Source organism: Carassius auratus, chromosome 15 (assembly GCF_003368295.1).
Source record: "Carassius auratus strain Wakin chromosome 15, ASM336829v1, whole genome shotgun sequence".
Classification (NCBI taxonomy): domain Eukaryota; kingdom Metazoa; phylum Chordata; class Actinopteri; order Cypriniformes; family Cyprinidae; genus Carassius; species Carassius auratus.
In genome coordinates, this window is record NC_039257.1 from 13089896 (window position 1) to 13114112 (window position 24217).

At 33.7% G+C, this 24217-nt stretch overlaps 2 protein-coding genes across 2 annotated transcripts; both read right to left on the reverse strand.

Moving 5' to 3' along the window:
• Positions 1-76: 76 nt before the first annotated feature.
• LOC113115160 (vacuolar protein sorting-associated protein 26B-like) lies at positions 77-5978 on the reverse strand. The gene is made up of 6 exons (XM_026282505.1): positions 5447-5978; positions 5193-5349; positions 3989-4153; positions 3221-3396; positions 1149-1291; positions 77-1079 (listed from the first exon to the last, which is right to left on the reverse strand). The coding sequence occupies exons 1-6, from the start codon at positions 5667-5669 to the stop codon at positions 948-950; spliced, it is 996 nt and encodes a 331-aa protein (XP_026138290.1). The 5' UTR covers positions 5670-5978; the 3' UTR covers positions 77-947.
• Positions 5979-7804: 1826 nt separating this feature from the next.
• On the reverse strand, positions 7805-16025 carry LOC113115161 (junctional adhesion molecule C-like). The gene is made up of 9 exons (XM_026282506.1): positions 15857-16025; positions 12455-12523; positions 11962-12075; positions 11716-11868; positions 11168-11370; positions 9687-9786; positions 9290-9419; positions 9135-9186; positions 7805-8812 (listed from the first exon to the last, which is right to left on the reverse strand). Exons 1-9 carry the CDS (start codon positions 15903-15905, stop codon positions 8777-8779), a joined length of 906 nt encoding a protein of 301 aa, XP_026138291.1. The 5' UTR covers positions 15906-16025; the 3' UTR covers positions 7805-8776.
• Positions 16026-24217: the final 8192 nt, after the last annotated feature.

Consider the following 24217-nt stretch of genomic DNA (forward strand, 5'->3'; position numbering starts at 1 on the left):
ATACCAGATTTCTCTAAAGTCATGAGAAGTCAGTTAACATAGGTTATTTTAACTCTGGATAAAAAAGGAAGTCATCTTGAATGCAGAGGTTAGTACATTTTATTACAGTAGGGCTGATTTAATGAGCCTTTTGCAGAAGTTTGCATGGTTGCATTGTTGTAAATAGTCATACCTCATCACCTGAACAGCTAATATTTAGTATAATACAAAGACATACACATGAAAAAAAAAATAATCACAAGAAGAATTTTCTCTATTATAGAATTAAACTCTTGAGAATACTGGAACCTTGTGCTAAACGATGATTCTGCTGATTCTTAATCATAGGAAATAAACACTTAAGATACCAGATCAAAAGAAAAGAAAAGTGTATAATAAAAATATTCTTGTTAAGTAAGTTAGTAGTTCCCTTAATAGACATTCCTATGGAGGTCTTCTTTTGTAATACCCCAAATGACAGAATAATACTGTGCAGAGCTCTATAAAGAGTACATGAAGCGCTAAATTTAACAAAATATCACAGTTAATGTCTATTTGGGCTCATTAAACAGGACAAGGTACAGAAGCTAGATTCTGATTTCTCAGTGTACTTGACTTGAGCAAAATCTGAGCACAAGAAGAGGAATGTATTGAGCCTTACAACTTCATGAAGCACAATTCAAACATATAGCAGGAAAACAGCGGCGTACACATGAAAAGATTGTGTCTGGCATTTCAAACTATTGTGTGATGGAAATGTATGGAGTATTGGAAAGAGAAATAAAAAAATATTTTGTAATCTATACACATAGTTGGACTGCCTTTTCTCACTTTTGATCTCAAGAAGCGATGATTTCACTTTTTCGGCAAAAGTCACGTGTCACGTTGATCCCTCTGAGATTGTAAAACATTATTTTGACGTAACGAGGTTCATTTGAGATCCGGACGGAACATAAAGCGTCTTGTGTCTAGTTACTGTCCTCTTTGGCTTGTGCTGACACAGTTTCAGAGTTTGATCCTTCATATCTCTGGGAGGCAATGGTGGCCTGTTGGGACATACTTCTCCTCACAATATCTCCTTTCCTCCAGAGTGTGATCTCCTGTTGAGAATGAACAGAAATGTATTTTACTCATTTGTAAGTAACAAGTATTATGTAATGTTACATTACCTGTTGTTTGAAGTATCGCCGCTCTTCCTCGTCTATAAGGACTAGGTTTAGATAGTAACGCACGGAGAACTTCTTGTTGACGTCCCTCATGGTGGGTGTCAGCTCGTATCCAGCAAGAAATAAGCGGATGGGGATCGATTCGCCTGAAAAGGTTATAAGGGAGGAAAACCATAATATTAAAAATGAAAATTCTTAATTAATTAATCACCCTCATGTTGTTCCAAACCCATAAGACCTTTGTTCATCTTCGGAACACAAAGTAATATATTTTTGAGAAATTCCTAGAGCTTTCTGACTTGTGTTTGCACGATTATGACAAAAATCATAATTGTCAATTACTCCCTTGAAATTGTAATTTTTTGTAATTGCGAATGTTAATTGCGTTTATCACAATTTACATTGAATGATGTTCACACCATTGTTTGATGCAGCTGCATGTTGTATTTTTATATGTAAATAAACAAGCTAAAAAAAGCTTTTCAATAGTTTTAAGTAGAGGTCGACCGATTTATCGGGTTTGCCGATTACTCGGCACCAAAAGTTGATTGCTGGAACAATCGGTTATCGTCAAAAATCCATGCTGATAGTTTTCCGCGTTTCGTCCAACATTTCCAGAACTGTTCTGAGTGTCACTTTATGAGCATTTAACTGTTTGATTTGAATAAAAGCATCATATCACATGCACAAAATTGTAAAGATAATCACGGCAACCCGTGAAAATAAAAGTCCGTTTTTTAAGTATATTTTTCAGTAGAATGTACATAGCCTACTACTACTACTAAAATGAAACAAACATTATTTAAGGAATAATCACTCAACATTTCTTCCATGTTTTAATTGTAATAGTAAATCCCCTTTTTTTGCCCTTCCCCCAAAAAAGTTTGCTTAATTTTCAGTAATTAAAAGACAAATAAAATAATGTTTCTTGTCTTGATTTGATAACAATGAACATGTAAATATATTTACAATGTAATTTTTGAGGGGGAAAATTATTAGGCTTCTTTATAAAAAAAAAAGAAAAAAAAAAAAGAATTAAGTTGTTTTATGTGTTCAAATAATTAGACATGCTAAAACAGAATTTGGTAAAAATAAAAAAATTTATATTGAGAAAAAATAAAACATTCCATAGGGCCCTAATAATGTATTTTTTGTTAAATTTTTATTAAAATGATGTCAAAATGTATAAGTTTCATTATTTTAATTAATTAGACTTGCTTTATGATTAATAAAATTTAATTTAACTATTAAAAAAGGATGGAGAAATTTAAATGGAAAAAACAGAATCCAGAAAAATTTTATAATGGAATTTGGAAATAAATAAAATGGAATTTAGGTGATTTCATAGTGCCCTATTAGAGTGTGGTAATTTTAACATTTACTATTAATATTACTGTTATTATTATTATTAATACTTTTATTATTATTACTACTACTACTACTACTACTATTAGTATGGTTCAGTACAGTTTTTTTTTTGTAAGTGAAGCACTATTTTAGTTTTTGTTCAGTATCCATTTTAAAAACTATCGGTTAATTAATTGGTATTGGCCAGTGTGGTCCAACCTAGCTATTGGTATCAGCAAAATCCAATATCGGTCGAACTCTAGTTTTAAGCCTCAAATGTCAACTAAAGTAAAAAATTTTAATGGGATTATAATGTTATACTAAAACAATGGAAAAACCCTTAAGATAACATAGAAAATAAAAAAAACACATCTTAAGCATGCAGAACAACATAATTGGATTTTGAACGATTCATTGCCGCTTTGAACGATTACGTTTTTTTTGGCATCCATAATTGTAATTGCGATTAGAAATTAAATTAATTGTGCAGCCCTATCTCTGACCCTCCATAGACAGCAAGGGTCTTTACACAATCAAGGTCCAGAAAGGTAGCAAAGACATTGTTAAAATAATGACAGAATTTTTTTTTTTGGTGAACTATTCCTTTAAGTGCATGTGAAAATAATGGATTTCAGAAAAGTATCTTAACAGAAGCCACAAAAAGTTAATACAATATGGACTTATAATATAGTAACATAATATAATACAGATGAAATGTTTAGCTTTACCTCTCACTGGTGCCCCATCCATGATCTCATATTTGGCAATGGTGTCATTTTCATGGTACACACTGGGTCCTGTTCCAGTCGACTCCCGTTTTATTATACCGATCTCCATGTGTTTAATCTTTATCCTTACAAGAAGGAAGTAAATCTTTCCTACGATAACATCCCTCAGATGGTATCTAAACAGGACGCAAGAAATAAAATTATGACAAGAAATTATATTATAAATAAAAAACATTAGATTTTACGACTATTTTTGCATTGTGACATTTAACAAATAATATATACCATATTTTCCGGACTATAGGTCACACTTTTTTTCATAGTTTGGCTGGTCCTGCGACTTATAGTCAGGTGCGACTTATCAAAATGAATTTGACATAAACCGAGAGAAATGAATCAAGAGAAAACATTACCGTCTACAGCTGCAAGAGGGCGCTCTATGCTGCTCACTGCTCCTGTAGTCTACACTGAAAACAGAGCGCCCACTAGTGGCTGTAGACGGTAATGTTTTCTCTTGGTTCTTGGTTCTACATAAATGCGACTTATAGTCCAGTGCGACTTATATAATGTTTTTTTCCTCGTCATGACATATTTTTGGACTGATGAGACTTATACTCAGGTGCGACTTCTAGTCCGAAAAATACGGTAATTATATATGTTGTATGCAATATTATTAAGCACATTCACAACATCTCTCTAGTTATCTATCTACACACACATTTCTTTACAAAATAATAATTATATTAATGGTACAACATGGATACTCACTTGGATTTGTTGTATTCAAACTCAATATGGAGACAATCTTCAATTCCTACTTCCATCTTGATGGAGGAGTTCAGCTCTGGATAGGTGCACAGTGTCTGCACGACTATATCCATCTCTTTACTGATATCATTCAGCCTTCTGCTGATTGTTGCTCGCAGAAAGTATCTAAACAGATCAGAATGAAGAAATTCAGGAACGTTCTTTGCTTCCCAACAAGACATTTTACACACTGTACATTCAGGTACTGACTCCATGCTGTTATAATGTTGTACACTACCAGACAAAATGTTTGAACAGTAAGACTTGTAATGTTTTTTTTTTTTGCTCACCAAGCCAGTAAAGTACAGTAAAAACAGTAACATTTTTATTTTAAATTACTGTTTTCTATTTTGATATATTTTAAAAAGTAATTTATTCCTGTGATTTCAGAGCTGAATGTTCAGCATAATTACTCCAGTCACATGATCCTTCAGAAACCATTCATACATTCTGATTTGCTGCAAAAAAATAAAATAAATAAAAATAAAAACATTTATTATGTTAAAAACTATTTTTTGTAGGTTTCGTTGATGAATAGAAAGTTCAGAAGAACAGCCTTTATTTGAAATATAAATTTTTATCTTTATCGTCACTTTTGATCAATTTAAAGCATCCTTGCTAAATAAAAGGATTCATTTCTATAATTTAAACCCCCTCCAAAAAAACAAAAACTAAATTATTATATATGTACTGACTCCAAGCTTTTGAAATACAGTGTATAATAGAACAAAAGCTTTTTTATTTCAGATAATATACAAAAATATACAGATAGATACAAAAAAATACTGAAATAAATGTACTCAACTGTTTTAAATATTGATAATAATAATAATGTTTCTTGAACAGCAAATTATAATGATTTCTGAAGGAGCATGAGACACTGAAGACTACAGTAATGATACAGAACATTTTAGCTTTGATCACAGGAATAAATTACATTTTAAAATAATTTCAAATAGAACGCAGTTATTATACATAGAACAATATTTCACAATATTACTGTTTTTGCGGAATTACTGATCAAATAAATGCAGGATTTAAAAAACTAACAAAAACTTTTGACTCCCATAATGTTCTGGGTTTACAGAACCAACACTACCTATAGTTTTCCTTCATGCACCAGTTTTAAATGCTTTCTGGTTGATTGGTAACTTTAGTAATTTACCTCAGTTTGACATTCTGGCCAGTGTAAGACTCATAGGGCTTTTCCACATGAGTGAACTCGAAGTCAAAGGTCTGGGACTGTGAAAGCTCACCAGGTCGAGCAAGATCCTTCACTAACGACACAAACTCATGGTGGTTCCCTCTGTCATAGTACAGCTCTGTGAATCACACGACATGTGTGTGTGTATATATACATAACGTTACATAAAACACCAGGACTGTTTCTAAACGTCCATTCACACACGGCTGACTCACCAATCTGTCCGACGAACTCGATTTTGATCCCGTTATGCTCCAGCCTCTTTCCAGGAGTCTTCAGAGTCACGTTAACTTTCCCACTTACAGTTTCACCATCGTAGAAAAGCAAATATTTGTCCTTTTTGCCATCTTCGGTTCTGTGCTCAGCTTTCTTCCTGGTCTCGGCGTCATTCAACACGATGTCGATCTCCGCGGTCTGTCCGAAGCCGAAGAAGCTCATGTCTGATGGACGGGTGTCAGTGTCACTGCTGTATGATCACAGATCACCCGATTGATTGACAGCAGCTACAGGTTCTCTAGCGCGCGGATGCTTACCTTTTACCAAGTGGCCTTCAAAAACGAGCGCATAAGATATTTGACTGTTTTTTTATTATCCGCGATTAAGTGGATATATCAATATATTATGCTTGAAATCTAATACTTATTTCTGTCTGATTTCATTAAAGTAGCTCAATTTAGAGCATGACAGAAGTCAGGAAGGATATTTGCCCATTAAACAAAAAAAACTCCCGCACTTCCTTGATCTTCCTGCTGGGGTAATTTCAAAATAAAAGTTCTTTATTATTTCATAATAGAAGTCTCTGCAGCTCTGAGATTGGGAAACAATGATGTGATCATTTAATAGAAGAATTTCTTTATTATTAAATAACAACGGTAAAAGAAAACCGATTACATGATCACATTTACTGTACACATACATGGTCACTTATTTTAACTGTACCTGAGAATATTATAATTTTAGCATACTGTAATGGATTATTTATTGAGGGTACAATAGTGTAGAGGTGTAAAGAATTAAACAGCTTGGTGGTAATGCTATTCAGATTTCATCTCTAATAATATTTTGATTTCACATCACACAAACCACACATTAAAGATAATAAAAAAATAGTTGGACAACTGTTTAACATGTGACACATTTCCTTATAATAACATACACTGTAAAAAAATTCTCAATCAATATTTTTCTTGTTTTACAATAAAATATATCGAAACATTCATAAAACAAGACACATTTACATCCTTGCGTAAGACGTCTTGAATTGTTAATTTTTCTTACACATATTTTATGAATAAACTTCACTAAATTGTGTTAGGTTATGCTTAAAAAAAAAAAAAAAAAACATTTTGTCAGAAAACGAATATTGATTGGATAATTTTTTTTGCAGTGTAACTTTAAAAATGAAGGATATACATTCAACATTTAACCATAGCTGGAATGTAAGGTAATTTCATAAAGTATTTGTTATATTATAAAGTAAAATACAGAATTGTTTGAATATATTGTGGCTGAGCATCGCCAGTTCCAGAAGATTTTTTTTTTTTTGTGATGCCAGTAAGAAACTATTATGGACCCCAAAGAACCTTTCAGCTTCTTAAAATATTTTTTTTCTTAGTGTAGAAAGAACCATTTGTGGAAGGAAAAGGTTCCATGGATGTTACAGGTTCTTCATGGAACCACATATAATACCTTTATTTTTAAGAGTGTGAGTTTATTATTAACTGCTTAATTACACCAAATTTAGCTTCTCTTTGTCCATTGACTGGCTGGCAGTCAATATAATGAATCTGCTAAGATCTGAGCCTTAAACAAAAAGGTACAATAAAATGTTTTGCCATCAAACACTTTGAATAGTTTGATAAGAGATACTGTTTTTACTTTTGTTTACATTTTGGATTATACAGTATCTGGCCCCAGTCTGAGAGCACATTTAAATTTTACTTAGGTATATCTATTAGATTTGCCTATTCATTAAATCAGACAATTTTAGGGATAGTTCACCCAAAAAATTAAAATTTGATGTTTATCTGCTTACCCCCAAGGAATCCAAGATCTATGTGACTTTGTTTCTTAAGTAGAACACAAACGGCGATTTTTTAACTCAAACCATTGCAGTCTGTCAGTCATATAATTGAAGTGAATGGGAATCACCGCCTAAACATACAATAAAACTAACAAGATGTGTAAAGACACAAATCGATCGATTCCCATTCACTTACATTATAAAACTGATAAACTGCATTGGTTTGAGCTAAAATCTTGGTTTGTGTTCTGCTGAAGAAACAAAGTCAACTTCATCTTGGATTCTCTGGGGGTAAGCAGATAAACATCACATTTTCATTTTTGGGTGAACAATCCCTTTAAGATCAAACCCAGTTTCTCTTTTTCATTTGCTTTTCTATAAACAGTCTGCTTTTAGACAGTGGGACATGTCATGAGGAAGACTAATATATATTGTCATAGTGCCTCACGTTACTCATAAGAAGTTGGAAAAAAGTCAATTTAATGGTCCAATTACATATATAGCTATGTTTTAAAAATAAAATGAAAGGACAATGTTGATTGCTTCCACATAATCAGTTTTATTCTTGTGACACGGCCCACAGTCTAACTACTACTCTGGAGTGAACTACAATATACCTAGACATTATAAACAGATTAAAACAATAACACAGAGTGAAAAAACCTGGACAATATGTCCAAAACGTATAAAACAATTAGAAAGCATTGAAGGTCACTTAAACACAGAAATGGCACTCTGAAAAACCCACAAGTGCGTGATCTGTATCTAGAGGGATATTTCAAAAATGAAACTAAGTAAATGAATCATCTTGCACAACCAAGTCTACTGACTTTACGGAGATTGAATCTCAAACTAAAAGGCTACAAATGTATAGTGCATCAACTCAATAACTACTACTGAAACACTAACACATAAAATCCTCTTCTCAAAAGTGACCCAGATAAAACAGTCTTGGCATGGCATTGTACACATTTACACTGACAGGATAGTCACACATTATAATTCCAGCGGGAAATATAATATTTACCTTGAAGAAATGTCAATTCTTGCACTGGTATTATGTGTTGACTACTTTAGGGCAAAAATACAGCAGCACCTGGATGCAGTTGCAACCTAGCTATAATTTGAACAGCAACTGATCTTCAGAAATTCACAATTAATTGAAAAAAAAAAAAACATCTTTTATGTTACTTCTTAAGTTCAGTCCTTTTCAATTTGCTGAAACAATGATTTGTTACTGAACAAGATGCATGTAATAGCGATAAATCGTAGTTTTGTTCGACTGAATGTCACTTTTCTATATAAACTGTGGAGTTTTAAGTAAACCTGTGTTTGTTTGAAATCAAAATAAGGGGAGTAAAAATTCCCTGTTTAACACAGTAGTTTTCCTTTCTGTAATAACTTTGGCAAGCCATGACGCTCAAGTCGCACCTCTGCGTAAAATCCACAATTTGACAGTTCAGAAGTCAGCTCGCAAGGCCTTCACACAGCTTAAGTGCTCGTCTCCTTTTCCTTTTTAATTTTAAATGACAAAGGAGGACTTGTGGCGGAAATGCCCCTGAGGAAAAACAGAGAGCAGGCAAATGATCTGTAGTTAAAATGTGACACTACAGAAGCAAAACATAAATCCAGCCGAGATTATTCTGAGGATTGCACTAACAACACTTTAAGCTTGGCTTGTATTAATACAAAGACAATATCTGCAGTCAGAGAAACGGCGTGGTGTAATCTGAGAAGGTAAACACTAACAGATCTTGAATGATATTTCATCCATCCTCCAAGAACATTTCAAAGTGTTGACTACAGCTTCTAAATGTACACTAATGAATGACAATGATATCTGTGGTGCTTTATCACGTCACAGATCCACACAGCCTTACCTCATCTGGACGGGTGTAGTCCATCCTGTTGTCATGCTGGGGTACTTTGTAACTGTATGAAACAGAGCATTGCAATCTTACCAAAAGTGCATTCAATTCCAGATCAAATCAGAGCAGTCCTTAAGGTTCATTTTGTGGTTAAGTTTTTTACTCACTCGGTTTCCCTGTGGTCTTTGCAGGAACAGTAGCCGCTTTTCTGAATCTGACAGATCCCCACAATGACAAATATAAACGCTGCCACTCCACCTAAAACCTTCAGGAATATTCCAACAATGTCCAGATCATCTAGAAAGAAATTACATTCAAATGAATGAAAGAGAGTGTCACCCGATTCTTCAGAATTCATCATAATAAGCTGATTTAGTTCTTAAGAAACATTTACTATTATTAACAAAGTATAATAATATATCAAATGTATTTGTGGTTGTTTTCCACTAAAAAAATAAATGCACTGGGAACATCATGAGGGTGAATAAATCATTTCTATATTAAAAGCTTCATCATTATTTCAAAGTGCAGCTACTGACCAGCATATTTACGAGGCAAACTTACACACTTCCATGATCTGAGGACTGCATTTTGACCATCCTGCCTCGTTTCTGGCCTGGCAATAGTATTCACCTGCATCCTCTTTCTTCACCGACCGCAATTTCTGTGGATCAAATGTAAATCATACACTTAGCAAAAGGCCAGTTAATATTAAAACTGGTAAAATACAACAAGAAAAATCCATTGAATTGGCCACAAAAACAAAAAACAGACAAGCTTAATCTAAGCCTCAAATTGTTATTAAACAACAAAGACATATAATTAAAGGGTTCACTCAAAGATTCTGTCATTAATTACTCATCCTCATATCATTCCAAACCTGTAAGACCTTCATTTATCTTCAGAACACAAATTAAGATATTTTTGATGCATTCCGAGAGCTCTCTGACTCTCCATTGACAGTAAGGATCATAACATGATCAAGGCTCAGAAAGGTAGCAAGGAAATCTGTCAAATAATCCATGTGACATCAGTGGTTCAACCATAATTTTAAGAAGTTACGAGAATACTTTTGGTGTGCAAAGCAAACAAAAATAATTACTTAATTCAGCATTTCATCTTCTGGCAAAGTATGTATGCATGTACACACATTGCATATGTTGTTTACGTATGTGATACTCTAAAAAATGGTGTCGGTGATGGAGAGGAGACAAATTGTTAAATAAAGTTGTTATTTTTGTTTTCTTTGGCACAAAAAGTATTCCCGTAACTTCGTAAAATTACGGTTGAACCACTGATGTCACATGGATTATTTTACAGATTTCCTTGCTACCTTTCTAAGCCTTGATCGTTTTATGATCCTTGCTGTCTATGGAGGGTCAGAGATCTCTCGGAATTCATCAAAAATATCTTAATTTGTGTTCCGAACATGAACGAAGGTCTTACAGGTTTGGAATGACATGAGGACCACGTACCATTGGCTAAATGTCTGATGCATATGGCACACAAAAATGGAAACAAAAGTGGAAATCCATCGGATTGGTTGAGTTATACAGGATTTCCATGAGACGTGTGTTGCGTTCTTTAATGTTCCTCCTGGAAACAAAGATGCAAAAAGAATGAAGAAAGCCGTCGTGTTTGCAACTGTGATGACGAGCGCTTATTAGGATCAACTAAACACTAGATTTTCAATAGTATGTGTAAAATGTACAGTACGCGGCATAGAGTCCGAGAGTCTGTTATTGTGGCGAAATTTCCATGCCCCGAAACATGCCTCTGCATGAAACAAACTGTGATTGGTCCTTTGAAATGTCGGTGTCAAAATGAAGCCTACGTTTGCAATTTTTTTGCTATACTAAAATACTTTCTCCATTCCAGTTTGGTGTTTTAAATAAATGTAAAATTAATGCAATCCATTCAAATGCAGATTATTTTTTTAAAGTGTAAACACAGCAAAACAAATAATTATTTTTTGCAATTCCGATGGTTGCGCAGTAAAAAAAACGTAAGTGGTTTTTACTAGCATGTCAGCACAAAACACTTACCAGTGAACCAGTCTCAGTGTTCATGGTGTATGAAGAATTGTAGAACTTGCTGCTGGTTCTTGGGTCTTCTGGCAGCTCTTCGTTGTTTTTGAACCACTGATACTGTGACTGTGGAAAGCCTTCGTTCTCAATACAGCGCAGTTCAATGCTTGAACCCACCGTAACCGCCTCCGGCACACTACACCTGGGCATCACCGGCTTCACTGCAACACATCCACAACAAAACAGCAGCTTTTTTCAAGGTTTCATTAAGTATTTAGAATAAATAACCAGGGTGAATTGTCATTTCAGACCAAATTTAAATAAAGTTTAAGAGAACTGCAAATGTAAAACAGCATTCCCATTACATATAATACTGCATCGCAAATTGATCTGCTCAACATATTCATCCTCCCCTCAAGCCCACTAAAACATTTTTGTCCGGACAGTTCAATCAATTCTGTTCTCATGGGGCATTTCAGTGCAGCATTACTGAGAATTATAACCATGGATTAAACCTCGCAGAATGTTCCCCTTGCTGAGCTTGGGAGGAACTATTTCAGCAGTACCTCTTACAGCGAGACTGATTAGTATTTCATCAAAGGGCTTCTGGTCGTCGATGGCCGCCACCTCACAGCGATACTGAGCCGTGTCCGATCTGCTGGCGTTCAGGATCAGAAGGTTTGCAGGCTCTCTCAGCAAAGCCCTGTGCTCCAAGTCACCTGAGAACATAACGCAGCTCAGCTCAGTTGAATTGAGCTTAAACACAGTCATCAAATAAACAGCATTATTATCTGAGAGAAAGAAGTTGTTACCTGAAATTTTATTTTGGAAATAGACATAGCTGGGTACACCATTTTTAATTTTCTTCCATTCAATTCTGGGATTGTTCGTAGAAATGGACTCTATCAAGCAGGTCAACTCAATCGCTTTAAAGAGACAAGAAACAGCCTATCAATTTATGCAGAAATTAATGAAGTAATCTTCAGTGTTGGGAAGGTTAATATTTTTTACTATTTACTATATAACTATTACTATACTATAGAAATTCAGCATTAGAATAGCATTGCTTTACTAAATGACCTTTAAATGGCAGGAGGCATCAAGCATATCAAAATGCAAAGCTATAAATTAATATTATTTAACATATTCTAGCTTCCCATTCACATTTTCATAAGTAACTGTAATTTAATTAGCCCTACACATTTTTCTCTGTAACTGTAATGGAGTACAGTTACATTTATTTTATAAGCATATACATATACATGTAACTAGTAATATTACTAAACAGCTTTATATTAGACTTACACTCAAATTCATTTGTCCATACTGATTTTTCAGTTGTTCTGAGAATAACAGCAGAAGCTGTACTGTTGCCTGCAAGAGATGACAAAGAACAGATAACCGATCTGTCAAGGACAGTACAAAAATAAGACATTTGTATACCAATGTGTACCAAAAAGGTATACTTTGTATTTTAAACAATGTTATATAAAATACGTAATAAAAAAAGTAAATAATTTATTAGACATTACTGCTTTAACAATCTCATTTTGTGTTGCCTCTTCACTCATTTATAATAATTTATTAAATGAACATCTTAAATATAGCTCTTTTAAGATGTTTCAATTATAATATTTGTTGTACTGGCTTTAATGTATTCTGATTTTAATATATTGTGTGCAGGCAGGAACATTTTTCATCACTGCACTACAGTATTGAGAATATGATGAGAATCATTGTGGAGAATTAATATCGGATATGACCCAATCCCAGACATGTTTTTTTTTTTTTTTTTTATAGTTTCATTTTTAAAAACAAAAAAAGCCTCTACAGTATTTTATACCTACTTCTCTGATTATTTTTTTCTGTTTTAATGTAAAAGACGAAAAAACCTGATGAATTTTTGTAATGGGTGACTCAGTTTAAGATTTTTATGGTGTTTATGGAAAGCATAATGGAAGAATAAACTTTGTAAGTATCTTGGGGAAACTAGATCCGGACCTGAACACATTTCTGTTGAAAATTAATGGATATATTTAGAAGAGCTTGTGTGTTTTTTCAGTTATTAGTCTGTCTGCACTAACTCAGAAAGGCCAGAAAGTGTGACATAATGAAAAGGCAAATATGAAACAAATTATTGGCAAAGCCTGACAGTCCCGATAGGCTTCACTCATATGAGAAAATAATTTGGGGTTTAGGGCATTTGCTATTTCCAGATGCATTTTCCACTTTCACATAATCTCATGAAATCCACAGAGTGTATTTACAGTGATCCATATGTGATAATCTGTGGCTTTAGCATCAGATTAAAATCGTACCATATGGACTTAGACAGACTTCAGTTTGCACAAGCCCAACATCGGTGGTGTTATATCATCACCTAGACTGTCATCTCGAGGAATAGCTACACATGGGACGGTTCTGACAAAACGGATGAACTGAATCCTGCTGCATTTAACCGCTGTAAAGAGGCACTTTATGGAAGACTAGAGCAAAGAATCATATTGCCACAGCTGGAGGACTTCAAGGTTTCCGGTGACGTTTCCAAGGCTGACTTTCCCATCGCATGCATCATGATCTATTTTTACAACTGCTGTTGACATTTCCAGATTAGATAAGCTACATTATCCACCGCTGGGAAGCATGCAGTCACTGTATGGAAGTGACAATGTTAGAAAGGTCCCTGTTTACATCAAACAAAAGAATGTTGCATAAATATTAGATTCATTTTTTCTTTTAAGATTAGGAAAAGCTAATGTTATGTTGGAAAAGCAAGTGTGTAAATTGTAAATCAAATCTCTGCATTTGAAGATAATACTTTTTTATTATAATTAAATAATTAATTATTTTTTTTATACTGTTATCACATTATTTTTCTTTGTGTGTGTGTGTGTGTGTGTATATATATATATATATATATATATATATATATGAGAAGAATGTGTATGAAGAACATAACTGTTAAACAGTTTAAAAAACACAAATCCTAATAAAACATTTCAGCATTTTCACTCTGAACAACATAACAAAAGCCCCCCTTTTAATTTGTTTTAATTTATGTTAATTATGTTTCCGGTTTATGGTTGTTTTGATGTCCTACTTGGTGAATAATTACTTTGCAAGACAATAGCTGATTGTTGTAGCATTTTAAAAGACAAACAGACTAACTAAAAGTGCTTTTTCAGAATTGACAAAGAAGTGACCTAAAAATTGATGGGAAAAGAAAGAGTGGGAGAGAAGGGGGAGGTTGTGGTGTGATCTTTGGCTTGAGACATTCTTTAGCGCGTGATTGTTTACAAAAACTCTTCTCCACAGTTCTGACAGCACTTTCTAAGATACAAAGATCCCGTCACTGGACAAAGTGAAAATGAAGGCTGAAGTTGAGCCCATTTTAAAATAGTTTGGTATTCAGGACACTTTGACCAACAGCAAGGGCTTTGAGAATGAATGAATGAAGCTACACCTCTTCACACATCACACAACTTGCACAGAGGCACATTGTGCTGAGAAGAAAATGAAAAGATCTGGTGGAGTCCAATAACATGTGACCTGCAATACCTCAAAAACATGTCAGCTACAATGAAATAATTCAACAATGATCTTAAATAGTTCATTTTCTTGTGAAAAAGAAGTGAGCTTAAGTGTACTGAATGTGCACTTACAGTGTACTTCAAATCTTAAAGCATATTTCTTTAGAAACTATATTAATACTGTAATATTTCTGAAATAAAAACGTGTACTTAAAAAGAGTACACTTTAATGTCTGTTTCTTAACACACATAATTCAACTTTTAAAAAGTAAGCCCTGTAATGTCAATTTAAAAGATTTACTTTAAAGTACATTGAAATTATAATGTTTTTGTCGTGATTGAAGTACACTTATTTTAATGTGTTGATGACACTAAATAATAGAATACTGCACTAAAGCACTTGATATTCAATATATTTTAAATTTACTAAATTGCATCATCATTAATGTGTAATTAAAACTATATTTCATGACATTCACATTTTAACTGAAATGGCATTAGATTTTAGTTTACCATATTCTTGCCAGTACACACTATATTTCAAAAGCAACAGACATAATTATGAATTTACACAAGTCAAAGTTGAACTAATTACATTTAATATATATTTAAACCACAATACATTTTCATTTCATTGTAAATAACATGGAATTATATTCAGTTAGTAATTGTTTCTTCTTTTTAAACGTACACTACGTTACCTCTTATTTATTATTTTTTTTTCAATGGTAATCTGATTTAAGCGATTCTCAGTTAGGCTATTAATACACAGACATCGCACAAGCATGAGAAGCATGCTTAGGAATACAAACTAGAGCTGTGTCTCAATCCCTTGTGAACTACCTACATAAACAGCATCTTCCAATATAGAATGTTCCTATTAGAACGTTCGAACGCGCCCAAACAATCCGTCTAAGCGGCAGCTGACTGAGGTTTTGAGACACGGTCGTTGTATTCCACTACTCGTCGATATAAACCAGTTGCTCTAACAGTAGTAAGTTAACGTTCCCATCTTACTAGAAAACGCGAGCTGTGTTTGAGCGTGGCGTTAAATGGCTAGTAAAGCGTTAGCAGCAGCGGTCAGCGCGAGAATGCCATCACACGGATCCACGAGCGCCTGTTCAACAAGACCTAACGTTACTCACTCATACACAGCAAATAAAGCCATCTTACTCACACAGCCACGAGAAGAGCGCCAAGGAAAGCATTTGACGCCGGATCGCCATTTTGAAGAGATTTTTTTATATACAAATTTATCTTAGCTGTCCAGACGACGGGGTGGACAAACTGGAGGATGCTGCCGCTGATGAGTTTCCATAGCTACAAGGACATCTGAGCGGAAGAGAGAGGAGGGGCTCAGGCAGCGCGCGTGGACTTCCGGTTGATGATGAGCATTAATGGTAGATATGTGGATTAAACTTGAAAAGAAGGTATTAAAATAATATTTAAGCGTATTTGAGATCTAAATCAAGAATTATGTAAATATGTGAAAAGTAGTAGTAGGTGTAGGCTATTTCTCGGATAAGAGCGAAACATGTTCACTTGGGCGGATATCTGTTTATTTTTTTCTTCTTCAATAGTTTAAAAGGGATTTGTATTTAAAAGGGAGTTACCAAAGAACGGATGCATTTGTATACAAATTTATCAGTCGAATTAATGCGTCTAGCGTAATTTTCACATTTCAACACCAGATGGCAGTGTTGGGGAGGATAGAGATAATATCTAGGGCCATATACTTTATTCTATATTTAACAAAACACTCCTTGTGCAAACAATCACTGGATTATTACAATTAATGGCAAAATGAATGTTTTGAAATGTAAACTGATATTTCCTACTGACCCACTACAATGAAATATATTAATATTTGACTTAAACCAATTTTTTTTTTAGCTGGGGAAAATACTGTGTTCTAATTATTTTGGCCACCACTGTATAAAATATTTTTTTATTCACTTGTCCTTTTTTGTGTGAGTGTAGCACACAGTTTTCATATCACGCTAAACATGTCTTTTTATTAGCCTAAGACTCTTCACCTCTTATCCAAGTGAATAAACCAGATTCTTTAAACAGAATCTTAATTAGCAAAAGGTTCATATATTGTTTTGATGATTACTGTAGTATGAGTGGATGAGAAGTGTGTGATATTTCAAGCAATCAAGACTTTTGCATATAATTGTTTGAGATGCCAAAAAAGGCAGTAAAATATAACACCATAACAGCATTTGTCTGCATCTGACACCTCGTTACACATTTTTTCTTTTTTATGCCTAAATGCTAAAGAAACAATAAATTACAAGGAAAGAATATGCTTATCTTTACTTCAAATAAAAATATAACCTTTACTAATCGTTTTTAGAGAAAAACACATAAAAAGAAGTAGAATCTACACACTGCAGTAAATATTTATTAAATATTTGGTATATCACCACTTTTATCAACCACTTTTAATTCACACACACACACACACACACACACACACACACACACATACACACACACACGAAACACTGTGTATAAAATGGAAAGGACAGTCATATAGAATTATGAGTACAGGTCAAAGGTCACACTGAGGGATTAAAAATGTCTTTGATGTTATGTTAAGAATGTCTTTGTGTGTATTATTAGTTTATTTAATTGTACCAATTCCCTGGTCACTGCATTTTTATTTTTTTTTCAAATTTAATTTATTTGTCATATTATAATTTTAATGCATTATTTACTTCTTGGGCTCAAACCACACCATGTCTAACAAGGGGCTTAGATTATTATGTTGTACAGTACTTTCACAGAAGCAAACTATGAGAATCAATTATTAATTGGCATTTTATTTAGGACAATTCATCTAATTAGTCTTCATTAGAGAAGAACATAGCATATGGATCACACAATTGCAGGCTTTCATTTCATCGACTAGTATTTCATTCTTATATAAAACATTTTTTTGCATTTAGAAACACAGTCGTGCCACTGGAGCACAGCCGAAGAGACAGTCTGCAGTCACACCCCCTCTCGCCACTGTTACACTGTGTTTGCACACACTGCCACCAAACTGTCCAGCTCTATCAGCACCTGCTGCGTCAGAGTATTTCAACACTATTTCTAGGCCTGTTATATATTTATTTACTGTATATATGAGGCATGATGTCTTAAACACGCATCCACATGCATTTTTGTGCGTGCAGTGAAATGCCTTCCTGGATGGACTCATCCAACGGTGCACATGAATCTGAAGATCATTTTAACATCTACTTGATCTGCATCATCAGAACATATGTGACCAGGATACCATGGCAACTATCTCAGGTGCTCTGGCAAGCTGGAAACAAGGCCAAAGGAATCTGTTTCCCAAGCCTGCATTAGTGTTAAATGGTGTTACACCTCACATCAAAGGCAAACACGTGGAGGAAGATGCTATGGTCATTTTTTAGATTAAAGTGCTGATAAGAGCTGTTTGCTATATCATTCAGCAAGATAAGTCAAAGTTATTTGTAAAGTGCATTTCACAATACAAATCATTTCAAAGCAGCTTACAGAACGTCATATGTCTATAACGCTTGATGATATATACCAATGATAAGTGATCTCCTGAAAGTATTACCCCCACAGTAATGTGTGTGTGAGATTTAAATGTTGATCGGTGTTGTTCTTAGCAAGAGTAAGTGATTCTAATTAATTATTCATATACATTTTTTTTTGCATATGTCCAATATCCGTTTCGTATATACTGACAGCCACCAAAAAGACAGAAGGTGATAAAAAAAACAACAACAACACATATTATGAATCAAAGTTCATCACAAATAAAGTTGAGGTAACACAAAAATTTTGACTTGAAATAAGGAAATAATGCAATCAACATTAATTTAACAACAAAATGTAATATTAAACTCTAGGTGGCTACATAACTGATACGAAAAAAAACAAAACAAGATGTTTAAAAAAATAAAATAAATAAATAAACGTGAGCTGTTGCACAGGGAATTCTGGGAATGCCAATTTATGGTTTTAAACTATAGATCTTAAGATGTCTTGTTCTTTTTCACTTCCAAAAACGGTGAATTTAGCAGAATTTTCTGTAAAATGATAAAAAATTTCCCATTAGATGTATTAAAAATTTCCACCACATATAGTAAGAGAGCTTGCTGTAGTTAAGTTTTATTGTAGCAATTTTGCTAATAAAATCAAAATTTTTTTTTTATTACCGTGCAGTCAGGATACGTGATGTCCTTCCTTAATGCACCTGTTTGATTTGTTATTTTTTTCCACTATGGAGCCCCCTTCAGTTATATTCAGTTATCGTAAATACACTGTAAAAATTGTGTTTAACATTTTAGTTGTTTCAAAAGTTCAGTTGTTTGCAAAATAAATGAATACATTACAGTTTCCAAATTTGTTCATTCAACTTAACATTTTAGGGTTCACTATCTCCAACCAGTTTGTAAGTTGACTGAAGTTGCATATGTGCCTCCTCAGCTTCAAAAAAATGTGTTGAATCAATTCAATATTAATATCACATTCTCAACATCACTTATCGCGAGAAGACAGATGCAGGCAGAAGACGTTCTTCAGCCTTCTTGGTGAGCTTCTCCACAAAGTTTGAAAACTGTCTCAATCTACACATTAGTAAATATTTGTAGTTATTGCTTTAATATGTGTAAAATTACGTATGTTAGTATTTTGCTTATATCAAAGATTTTGGTCATATTGTTTTAAACAAGGAGATGCTAGAAAGTCAACACATAATACAACATGTATATGAAGAGCAACAAACACCTCATTTTACTCTGTAGCTCCAGCTTATATTTGTAAAATCTCATGCCGTATGCTTTAGTGTGGATCTCCTGAACACGTCTGGACAGTAGCACTACTATAGCTGGCTTATTATGAGACACATCATTAAAGGATAAAGTGGATTAGAGATTTAGTCATGGGTATTTGGTTTTTTCTATCGCTATATTGGAGGATTTTGCTGTGGACAGATTTACACATATAAATACCTCACAAATGGACATTTTGTCTGGCTTTTAAGCGTGCATGTAATGTACAAAAATGTATATAAGCTTTCCATGTGTCATGTCATTAGGCCTCCTCCATCACAGCACAATCACATTAGGAATTTCACACACCTTCCTGACAGTCAGCACGTTTCTTATGCTTCATGGTGTGTGTTTGGTTGCTTGGTAACAGTGGATTTTCGCCAAGGCTCAATTTATGGCGCTCTTTGATTGCAGCGCATCCATCCACAGCAGTTCCTACTCAAGTTCAGTCTCTGACATCATTAGTACAATGCACTCTGATAATTATGTCGGTAATTAATCAGCAGCATAAAGTCTGTAACATCAGTTGTAGGTCTTGTTTTAAAGTTTTTATTGGTTTACTGCTACTGTGATGCATTATGGCACCCTTATTTTCATATGCATTTTTCACGACATTGGGTGTTCAGATGGTTTTTAACTAGATTGCAGTACACAGATGGCAGCTCAAAGTGTTGGGAAATACAGTTAAACCAACCAACAGAATCAATCTGGCAGCCAAAGAGATTGTTGGTCAGCGACCTATCACAGAACTGGGTTGATTGATTGATTGATTTGCCCTGACATAAAATGCTGAACTGCTAAAATATCAGATGACTTTTAGTTCTGATGTGTTGAAAGGATTTGTAGGTTATTCCTAGTCAGTTGCAGGTGATATTAGAGAGGATTTGATTGGACAAACATTAGGACACGCCCCTGAGTGTATGATCAATATTTTTGGTCTGCTTTCAATTTTCAATGAAAAATATTTCATCCACATTTAGGAGTAGAATGGCATACAGATGACTTCATAGATAGTATGCATGTATAATATTTGAGGTATTTCTGTTAATCTTGTTGTTGTTGTTGTTCATTAAGAACAACATTCACCTGCAGATTCAGTGGCGACAAGGATGAAAATAATGTTATAAATAAGTCAAATAAATAATAATTGTATAATATATGTTAAAAGATTTATATATTAATATATGTGTTAATTATATAATAATAATAATAATATACAAATATTAAACAAATTAAAACAATAATCACAGATAATATAAATAGTATAAAAAGTTTAGGTTTATCATTATTGATTGGAATTATACATTATAGATTCACATATACAATATATATTTAAATATGTCCAAAAAAATAATCAACACTGTTACACTGCAATAACAAAATCAATCCAAAAACACACTCAGTTCATATAGTCAGTGATTTTCAGCACAACATGTGGAATAAGTCATACCCTTTTACTAAGATGCACTAGTTTATTTAAGATGCAGCATAGTAGTGCACTTTCAGCAGCTTAAATATTCAAGTGAAGCTAATGTAAAACCTTTTTGCAGCTACATGTCTGAAATCATGCATATTTGTCTGACAAAACAGCCATATCATTGCAATTTCATGCCTGAACTGGGTGCACGAAAACATGCTCTTTTGCCACATAAGTGAAAGTACACCATGCACAGTTCATGCTCACATACTGACACCCACTCTTTTAAATGGACAAATGAAGTTAAGGGAAAAATGTCTGTTCTGCACAGCATCAGTAGCAGAGGCCGTGACATGCTGCAGTTGCCAAGAGTTAGTCTTTTCTTGGTATTACTTGGCAACCTCTCATCCCTATAGAAACAGAATGTGTCAAGGGCTCACGCTTCAACAATAAATACTCTAGGGTAAAAACACTAAAACTTTTTTGGCTGACATTAAGAACAAAAAGACATTCCCGTCATATTTTTCCCAAAAATGGTTAGTGTCAGAGGCCTTTACTTTTAGCCATTATTTGCTTTTTCTAATTTTTTTTATTTATTTATAAAATATAATAAAAGAAAGCAGCTTTTAAGTTTTTATTTAATTTAAAAGTGTGTATTGGATACAATTTATAATTTAATTAATTTAATTAATTTAATTTAGGCTGTCCAAATTAGGGTTCATTATTTATGTGTTTATCTATAATACAATCAAGTCGATAAGCCTTCCAAACGGTAGATAATTGATACAACTTTATTACAACATGATGGATTTTATCATGCGTGTCCTTGCTTAGGACAACAGATGTTTAGAAAAGCATCTGTTGGAGAGGCATCACTGTAAGCATTGGGAAAGGCTGTTTAATTCCTAATTCAAGCTGCCCTTGTAGGAATCACGTGAGGCAAGGATTACACACATTAGAGCCATTGCATTTTGGCACTTATTCCATGGCAGATGAAGCCCGAAAACAGATAGTTGGACCATGACAGGACTGTCACTGACAAACATTCAAACATGTTTAAAGATGTCTGTCACCCAGTTTTTGACCTAATTTGATTAACTTTGCATTATAATTCATTCCTGTTCTATAGAATGAATTGACTGAATTCAGATATGTTAGTGTAAGAGTGACAGTAAGGCCTGCAGCTATAATTAGTTAATAATTAGTTTTCTCCAAGACAAAATGCAATGGTATTTGATTAAAAGGCGATGAGTCAGCGTTTCTGAAGGTGACAGAGTGATTGCAAATAAAAAAAAAAGTGACACTTTGGCGTTCACACAAAATCATTAAGTGGAAGTCAATAGTATCAAATCTTGGAGAGTACTTAAAGTGATAGTTCACCTAAAAATGAAAATTCTGTCATTAATTACTCACCCTCATGTCGTTCCAAACCCGTAAGACCTTCCTTTTATCACAGAATATTTGTTTTCGGTAGCACTTGTTTAATTTAAAGTAGACATGTCAAGGCTTCTATAGATATCACTCTAATGTCTCTTCGTTGAGTATTCACTGAGTTACAGTTCATTTTAATGACGTGTTTCTTAATAAAGATGACCGCAGACAAAGGCTGCAGACAGCGCACCTTTTTTATCTTTATTTTATATGATCTGTACGATCAAAACTGAAAGTGTAATTTAAGTTATTTTGGGGTTATCAGGAGAAAATGCCTCATAAAGCGTATTCGCGTGAATCGACTCCAGAGGGATAACATCCATTAATCTTTCCATTGAACATAAGATTATTTAAATGTCTTTTAGATCCGTAAAAGTGTTCACTGAAAACTTCTTTGGAAGATTCTTCTTCTATGGAATCCCTGTGTAAACTCTAAATAAAACTATGCAAACTCTGTGTAACTATAAACAGATTTTCATAGTCCTGATTCAGATGATTAAGTCTTAACCAGCTTATGATTGAATACCATTGTTTTCACATACTCTGTGTTTGGAATATAAACTTACAGCACTTGCAGTCTAAATACCCGACTTTATAAACACAGAAATCTGCTATATTAGGACTAAGAATGATTATTTTTAGATTATGAGAATTGGAGATGATTGACTTACAAACCAAATAACACAAGCAATAACAGCTTAATCTGGATGTTATAATGGAGGTTTTCAAAATTTTTCCCTTGTTTTTCGGCATCTATAATCTTAATATTATAGAATAAACCTAAGCAATTAGAAGCGATTAATCTGATGTGTAGTTAAGGCTCACATGCAGATACGTGTGGTGCTTCCGAGCAGAATGATTGTCAAACACAAGCACAGAGAGTGCAGTTTATAGTCTGTATTTTCTGGTTCAAAGCATTCATTATCCTAGATAATTGCTTTCTCATGGGACAGTTTTGTTTCCTTGTGGACTGAACAGACCACAAAGGACAACTGTCTCACAAAATAAAGGTTTACGGTCTGTCTGTACATAAAGCTTTAGTTCAGCTTAAAAATTAAAAGTGGGTTGTTAACTCTGCCTGCAGTCAATGTCCCCTGACAATAGAAAACTTGACATTGGCAAGGACAAACCTGAGATCAAAATGTAAATCTGGGTCCTTATGATTAATGATGTCATGATTTAATGACTGGCATGATTTAGAATTCTAGCTGTTTGATATTGTAGACCATGAACTGTAAAATCAAGTGTCCTGTATTTTCCCAGCCTGACATTTTAAGAACACTACTTCAGAGATTGTTGTTGGCTTTTTCCAGGTGTCTTATGACTTTCTTTAAATCAATGAAAACACAATTTTGTTTTATGTGTTTACTTTGTGAAACCTATTAGATATAGCCTAGCCTAATCTATTAGAATAGTTTGATAAACTATTATCAGATATATTACAGTAAATAAAACCATACAGTGTAATAATATTAGACCCATTGTATTTTGCATTCAACAACAAATGCATTCAACACAAAACATAGATACATCTAAAAATAACAAATAAATAAATAAACGCCTCATTCTTCATCACATACATTCATTTTAGTTTCATACTGATCGGCAGTATTTGAAAACCTATAAGACAGATAGATAGATAGATAGATAGATAGATAGACAGATAGATAGATAGATAGATAGATTAATAAAAGTATGATACAATTATTTTTTTAATTATATTTGTTAAATTTATAATTTAATTACCAAAATTCTGGCATGCAACCGTTTATTGTTTTCTTTACAAGTATAACCTTATTTAGACTTTTTTCTACATGGTGATAGAGAGAGAGTTTCAGACTCTTTTTGTTCCCTTTTTTGGTGACAGTGC

Excerpts from the sequence above, each read along its gene's own strand:
- LOC113115160 (XM_026282505.1), bottom strand. The coding sequence starts at position 5,669 with ATGAGCTTCTTCGGCTTCGGACAGACCGCGGAGATCGACATCGTGTTG. Across the intron at positions 1,292-3,220 it reads GGATGGGGCACCAGTGAGAG|GCGAATCGATCCCCATCCGC; the intron begins GTAAAGCTAAAC and ends TAACCTTTTCAG. Across the intron at positions 1,080-1,148 it reads GGCGATACTTCAAACAACAG|GAGATCACACTCTGGAGGAA; the intron begins GTAATGTAACAT and ends CATTCTCAACAG.
- LOC113115161 (XM_026282506.1), bottom strand. The coding sequence starts at position 15,905 with ATGGCGATCCGGCGTCAAATGCTTTCCTTGGCGCTCTTCTCGTGGCTG. Across the intron at positions 11,371-11,715 it reads AATCAGTCTCGCTGTAAGAG|TGAAGCCGGTGATGCCCAGG; the intron begins GTACTGCTGAAA and ends GATGTGTTGCAG. Across the intron at positions 9,787-11,167 it reads ACACTGAGACTGGTTCACTG|AAATTGCGGTCGGTGAAGAA; the intron begins GTAAGTGTTTTG and ends TTTGATCCACAG.